The sequence below is a fragment of the Aulostomus chinensis genome, chromosome 15 (assembly GCF_037954235.1).
Source record: "Aulostomus chinensis isolate RoL2024-O1b breed Wild chromosome 15, RoL_Achi_v1.0, whole genome shotgun sequence".
In the NCBI taxonomy this organism is placed as follows: Eukaryota; Metazoa; Chordata; class Actinopteri; order Syngnathiformes; family Aulostomidae; genus Aulostomus; species Aulostomus chinensis.
Window position 1 is genome coordinate 13,198,217 of NC_141334.1, and position 7,416 is coordinate 13,205,632.

A 7,416-nucleotide genomic window follows, 5' to 3' on the forward strand; every position below is an offset into this window, starting at 1 on the left:
GTTACTAATATTTATTGTCCGCTGTTAAAAAAAAAAAAAGTTGTGTGTTCAACTTTGTTTTTGAAATGCACCTGTCACTTCCTCTTGACAAATGTGAAATAGGCTCTAGAGGCACGCAGCGCACAAACCTTGTTCAAATATGTTGTCTCTCTTGAACAAATACGAAGTATGAAGTGTGTTTACATTGACTGGACACTTCAAACTCAGTAAACTGACTCCTTTCATTGAATGTGACTGAGCACTCACACACACACACACACACACACACACACAGAGCTCTGATATCTGACTTTAACACTTTCAAAATATATCTGACTTGCACTTAAGCATTATTTTTTATGGGAAGTTGTGTTCATGCTAACAACCTTAAAAGTCATGCAAGTCTAAAAGTCATGTCTTCCCTGTCTGCTTTCAGCAAAGTAAAGGGTTATTTTTGATGTCGCTAACTCGCCAAAGGGCGCAGACTGAAGCGAGATACATCATATACTACATGTCAGACAGTTTGTTGACCCCCCCCCCCCCCACCCCCAACAGCAGAGTCCACTTTCAAAAAGCAGCTTAGCAGCACAAAGAGAACAAAGCACAGGCTTGTTGGTTGAATATCTAAAGAACTGAGAGGGATCAACTGGTCTTCTCCATCATGGTCATACTGTGTGCTAAGCTCTACTGAATAGACCAGCAGAATCAAGAATATATCTGATAAATGCCACTTAAGTCAGCGTCATTTGGTGGTTATTCAAGACAACGAGGCTGATCATGGCGAGTGCTGTGAGAGGGTGTGGAGCTTGAAAGAGGAGCAGGAAGCTCCTCGTCTCTGCTTGAGGTTACATGATATCACTTTAACTGCTACTGGCATATGACACTCAAATCTGTACTGTTGAGGAAATCAAGTTTGCACTGTGAAGAGGATGCAAAACAAGACAGACACCTACTGTATATGACTGGTTTGGATGTAGAATGTAGATAGTTTTTGTTTTTTTTGTTTTGTTTTTTTGCTGTGCTTCTGTTTTCCTTTGTGAGTCTGGCAATGTCATCACAATGCTTGGACCAAGTGGTCTTCATTACAAAAATGCTCAAATTTGAATGCTACCTGCCATGGTGTAATGCATTCTTCCTTGGCCCATGCTTCATGCCCTCTACTAAGTTTGGTGAAAATCAGCCCCATAGGTTTTGAGCAATCCACAAAAACCTTGGTGAAGGTCATAATCTGTACAGAAACAGTAAGTTCTGCAGGCCCTGGCAGCGTGTGGCTGCTCTGGCGAGATGGGGGGAAGTCAGACCTGATAATAGAAGCGGTAGAAAGATTTGAAGTCTAAATTGATCCAATTATCTTTTTTCACTCAGACACCTTCATCTTCACCCTTCAAACCGGGCCAAGGACATGCCTGTATATTTTACATCAGCTCATGTTCTCAGTGGGGTTACAGGTGTGCCGTTGTACTTATATGTGTTTGTTTCTGTCTTACAGTGAGCGTGTGTTAGGTGTGGTACACAGTGAGGGTCTTCATGACCCGGGACCTGTCCGGTGGCCCCTGGCCCTCTGCCTCCTTGCTGCCTGGTTCATCATCTTTCTGTGTATGCTCAAGGGCATTCGCAGCTCTGGCAAGGTGAATAAACACAATGTTGTTATTGTGAGATCCCACACTGCACACACACACACACACACGCATTTTTCTGGACCTAATTCCAGTCTGTGTTTTCAGGTGGTGTATGTAACTGCGACCTTCCCGTACTTCGTACTCATTGTTTTGGTCATCAGAGGCGCGACACTGGAGGGTTCCCTTCAGGGCATTGCATTCTACCTCACACCTGACTGGGGTCGGTTAGCCAACGCTCAGGTACAAGTATTAGACATTTCTAGTCCGAGAAGAAGAAATTTTTTTTTTAAGTTGAATCAATTTTTTTAAAGCATTTTTCTGTCTTCCAGGTGTGGAATGATGCAGCCTCACAGATCTTCTACTCGTTGGGTATTGGAGTTGGAGGGCTCCTCTCTATGGCCTCTTACAACAAGTTTGACAACAACGTCATCAGGTGAGTGTGCGCTCCACTGTAACCTTCGCTACAACAGACAGGAAGGGTGTCTTAACCGTGGTTATTCTGATTTCAGGGACACTCTGATTATCACCACAGGGAACTGCTGCACAAGCTTCTTTGCAGGATTTGCTATTTTCTCAATCCTGGGTCACATGGCGTGGAGGAAGGGCGTGCCAGTTGGGAAGGTGGCAGACACAGGTTGTTATTTTATTCACTTTCTGCAGTAATCCAATTTTCTTCTTCTCAGTAGTTCATGTTGCGTTGGGCTTTTATGTAAGTATTTATTTTATTTAGTGATATAATTAACATACGTGTATCCATCTCAGTACTTTGCGTATATTAATGTAGAAGCTTTGGTTGTTGTCTTTTGCAGGTCCAGGATTGGCCTTCGTTGCTTACCCAGAAGCCCTTGCTCTGCTACCAGGTTCGGTGTTCTGGTCCATTCTCTTCTTTCTCATGCTCTTTATGCTGGGGGTTGATACGTTGGTAAGGCCATACACAAACTTATTCTAGTTTATTGGTGAAAACCTATTTATTTCTGTTTGATTGATGCCTTCTTTTCTTCCACATCACAGTTTGGCAACATGGAGGGCATCACTACTGCCGTGCTGGATGAGTTTCCACATCTCCGAGCCAAACCCCTGCACAAGTCCTTGTTTCTTGGCACTCTGTGTTTTTGCTTCTACCTGATGGGTCTTCTTTTAGTCACCGATGTAAGTGCGTTTTTAATTGTTCAGTGTTTAAATTAGAAGCGTGGTTTTATCTCCAGCTCACGTCCCGATGTTGTCTGTGTGTTCATAGGGAGGGATTTACTGGTTCACACTCATTGACTCCTTCAGCACTAGTTTCGGCCTCATCATCATCACCCTCTTCATGTGTATTGGCATCTCCTTCTTCTATGGTAGCTCATCACACATTCTCACCTTTCATGTGAAACTCCTTGAAAACCACATCCTCCCTCCATGAATATTTTGTACATTTGATGTTTGGAAAGAGAATCTATTTAACAACTTTACGAATGAGAGTTTTATCACTGCCAGTAACGTGATTTTTTGTTTTGTTTTTGTGTGTTGGTTTGCACCATATTGTATTTGCTCTTTATCTCTTCTCATTTTGTGTCGTTCCAATGATTACTTGATTTTTTTTTTTCTCCCCTGAGTTTTCAACATGTTTCTCTTGAATGAATATTGTTGCTAGGAGTCAACCAGTTTTGTCAAGATATCATTGATATGATCTGCCACTGCCCTCCTTGGTGCACCAAAGTGCTGCTGTACTTCAAAGCATGCTGGGTGTTCTTTACTCCGTTCCTCCTGCTGGTGAGTTGTATTTTTGTTTCGGTTCACACACACACAAACACCCACACACACAAAACTGCAAAAAAATATGTAGCATGCAAGTTAATGCAAACTATCGATCACACTGAGCCGATAATAATCTGCCTCGTCTCTAGAAGTTCATAAAATGATGGGACGCGAAAAGAATTGATTCAGATTTTTTCCCTGCACACCGACACTTTTCAGTCAAATTCAATCGTATCTGTTGCCAGGCGTCTGTAACAAAACTGTCACAGAAGTCAGAATTTGGTGGTGTGAATTTGGGGGATCATGGGATTTATTGCCTGTTTAACAACAATGTTGGTGGCGGAGGCAGTTCATCAAATCATTTATTCACCAAATGTCATTTTCCCCTAATGAATTAGCTGTTAGCTAACTCTAACCATCAGTTGATTCAACTAACACTATCACAGTGCACCTGATGTCGCTAACATGGCGAATCCCTGTTCTGTTATCTGCTTTCAAAACGTATTAATTTATATTTTTGTCGCAGTTGATTTTGAATTTCAAACCGTCAATGTTTTTTTCAGTACTGGAGTCAAATAATTACAACCTCAAACTAAAAATTCACAGCTCACTCGTTCTGAAGAGAATCAAGATTTTTTTTTTATGCCTTGGGCATTAATGCCTTGTATGAGGCTGGAAGGAAACACACAGAATCACTCACACTGTTCTGATAAATTATGACTTTTATTATTACAGACATCAAATTTTGGTGATGACCTTCTCTACTAGCTTTGTTTTTCGTTGTTTGTATCAGTTGCATGTTACATCACTCTATTTTTTTGCCACTTCCTGCCTTAAGCAGGGCTGATGGATACAGAAATACACATTTGATACCTCCTTTACTGCCTGGTATTGTTGTCGGTCCAGTTAGAGGGTAATTAGATAAGGGGCTGTGATGCTGGGAGTTTAAAATCCAATTAAATAAATGTAATTAATTGGAAAGTTCTGGAACATAAATTTGAATAAATCTGTTACATAGCTGGCAGCTGTTCTCAAAGTCCCACGGAGAGAAGCGTCCCTGAGCTGAAGTCTTCACACCAACAGTTATGAATAATGCAGGAGGAGAAGCTGACATTCAATCTGAGCTCCCCCTGCAGCAGTCACCCCTCTTAAGTTGCCTTTCCTGTGAGGATAAAACATTCCTCTGCTTACCGTGTGTTTCCCTCGTGTCTGTAGTTCATTCTGACCTACATTTTCCTGGAGATGTACAACACGTCACTCCGCTACGGGTCCTACGTGTACCCTCGGTGGGGCAAAGCGCTGGGCGTGTGTATGGGTGCCACCTGCAGTCTTCAGATCCTCATCTGGGCCATTGTGGCTATCAGCAAGGAAACTGGAACGCTGAAAGACGTCAGTAGCATCACTGTGTTATCCTGTCACTGTGAAGTCCAGTTACACCTCTGCCTCTGATCCCTGTCGTCTCTGCTACAGAAAGTGCCTGAGGACATGAAAGGGATATGTGTGTGTATTTCTCTTTTCTGCAGCGTTTCCAGAAATCTATTCGACCTCTGAACTCCTGGAGGGTAAACAACTCCACCAGCGCCGGTCAAGAAGAGCAGCGCGTGGATGCAGAGAGAGTGGAGGCTCCGTTCACTGTCACTCTCACAGATATGGACTTCATGGCGATGACGTGGGAGGCGTGACAGCCGAGAGTGAAGGTGAACTCACAAAGATGAGTAAACCATGTTGCTGTGAGACAGAGGAATTTATTATGATGTCATTTGCCCCAGCGAGGTTCTGGTGGCAGTTGTTGGAACGGAATGTGTCCTGCAGGGCAGTGTGTATTAATTGTCTTATTTATACGAGAATTGATTTTTTTAAAGGCATTTTTTACATTGTGTAGATTATCTCTAGCTCTCAAACTGCTTATTTATAAGGTGTGCCTGATCTTATTTATTACATAGTAGAGAAGCACAATTAATTTTCAATAACAGCAGTCAGCAGGGACCAGATTTAATTCATCGTGTATTAATAGTGCAGTGACGGTTGCCCTCCATGACGGACCAGAGGACGTGACCGCAAATCATCAGCCTGCTGCTGACAAGCAGCCAGGAGTATTTTTATAATTCTTTGTGTTTTAAAAATGAATTATTGTTGACGCTATTGCTAGAATAAATGAATGTGTACATAACTTAATAACTTGCCAAATATACTCTCTATGTGTCAGTATGGTTATAAACAACCCATATGTCTTGTCTAACCATCAACATTTCAAACTCACATGAAATGGTGTTGATGTTAATGATGGTTTTGTTGCCTTTGCTGAAAGACAGAACTCCCAGCTAATACTGTAGATGCTAGGACGGGAAATATTGCAATGCTGATAAATTCAGATATTAAAGGGGCTGTTCCATTTCATATGCAAAATAGTGATTTAATTTGATCATGATCACATTTAAAAAAAAAAAAAAAATCATGTCCCATCCTGGTGGAGGAAAAAATCTTTTGGGTCAGTGGGTCAGTAAATGCACCTGCTGAGTTTTTCTGTTTACTGAATGAGTTGACTGCCCTTCAATCCAGATTAATAAAGCCTCATTCGAATATTTTTTTATATACTTCGAGAAATATATTACTCCTCTTGTGAACTAGATTTAATGGACCCTTTCAAACTAATCCACTCAGATTATCAAGGTGATTAGAATCGTGGTATCGCTCTTCCGAACTCGCCGAGGGCATGTTTCTCTTATTTGAGTGTCTACTCAGGGAAAACATCCAGATCTGTTTAAATGTTAAACTTGGAATTGGCGATTGTGTCTGATGTCATATACTGTATACATGTAACTGGACAGTGCAGTATTTTTGCTAAATAATTTATTTAACACCATAATGATGTTAAACTTGGAATGATATGAAGAATTAAGAACCGTATGGAAGTTTGACACCTGAGTCATACCTCAGTTGGGTTTCTCTCTTGAAGCAGGCGACTGAAGTCAACCGACCCAGATCAATTAAAGTGTAAGAGGAAATTTAGCCGCTATGTTGGAGGTTGTTAACTCAGAACCTGTGTTCCAGTCTCATGAAATGTTTTATTTTAGGTGAGTACATGATGTAAATCAATCGCTTTTGGAAACATTTTATTTGTAATCTCTTTTAGCCACTCTGTTGTATGGTATAATTAAAATTTCCCCTGGTCTTCATACTGTAAAGTCATTTGTGCCTCTGTGGTAATTTATTTCTTTATTTGAAAGACTGTGAATAAAAAACACATAGCCAAAGTTCAGGATTTTCAGATTTCTCTCAAGAATATTATTCACATAAACATATAAGTTCCTTTTTAAAAGAGCATGCAGGGTAAGTAGAGAATCAAGATGATACACAGCAACAGGCAGTGCAACATGCAAAGAATAAAAATACAGAATTCCTTACAAACAACTTATTGTTTATTATTATTATTATTTATATGATGAGAATTTTAAAACTTAGTCATATTTTAATAAATTAAAGACAACACGCCATGAACAAAGTTTTGTCAAGAAAATATCACGAACAACATGTGGGTTTCACCACAAGGGGGAAATAGAGGAACAGAGGTTAAACAAGAAACTATGGCAAGAGCCACTATTTCCTAAAACACCTGAGTAAAGAGGCAGGTCATTCACATGAATGGGAAAATAATTTTAAAAGAATTTTACTTTGCATTGAAAAATTAGACAGAAATAAAAGTGGCAGGGAAATGCTACAAAAAAAAGGTTTGTCTTGGTCATTCAGTCCGGTAATACTATCTGGTAATCATCTGGAGTCATTTCATTACATTATGTATTTTTCTCAGCTGAGTTTAATGTAAAGGATTTTTTTTTTTTTTTTTTGCGGTTTACTGAAAAGAGTGTCCGATCATGTCTGAAAAGCAAGAAGAGACGTCGGCAAAAGCGTTTCGAAAATCTATTAAGTTAAAGTTCTGAAGACAAATGCTTGTTATAATACAACGAGAGAACTTGGCTGCCGTCTATTTACAGAAACTGGGCACTACGTAGTGTCTTTGTACATCTTCTGAATGGCGGGATAAATGTACATAAGCGGAAGTTGCGTAGATATTTTCCCGCGC

The 7,416-nt window shown here is 40.4% G+C and overlaps 1 protein-coding gene across 1 annotated transcript in view; it reads left to right on the plus strand.

Annotated features, from left to right (window-relative positions):
- The window catches only part of slc6a7 (solute carrier family 6 member 7), a 9,878-nt gene extending 3,314 nt beyond the window's left edge, over positions 1 to 6,564 (plus strand). The window contains exons 5-14 of the mRNA XM_086179465.1: positions 1,469 to 1,607; positions 1,704 to 1,838; positions 1,928 to 2,031; positions 2,108 to 2,232; positions 2,408 to 2,520; positions 2,610 to 2,747; positions 2,836 to 2,935; positions 3,232 to 3,350; positions 4,551 to 4,724; positions 4,859 to 6,564. Of these exons, the coding sequence (XP_086035591.1) occupies positions 1,469 to 1,607; positions 1,704 to 1,838; positions 1,928 to 2,031; positions 2,108 to 2,232; positions 2,408 to 2,520; positions 2,610 to 2,747; positions 2,836 to 2,935; positions 3,232 to 3,350; positions 4,551 to 4,724; positions 4,859 to 5,017 (1,306 nt within the window). The 3' untranslated portion in view covers positions 5,018 to 6,564. The remainder of the gene's footprint in view (positions 1 to 1,468; positions 1,608 to 1,703; positions 1,839 to 1,927; positions 2,032 to 2,107; positions 2,233 to 2,407; positions 2,521 to 2,609; positions 2,748 to 2,835; positions 2,936 to 3,231; positions 3,351 to 4,550; positions 4,725 to 4,858) is intronic.
- The last annotated feature ends 852 nt before the right edge of the window (positions 6,565 to 7,416 follow it).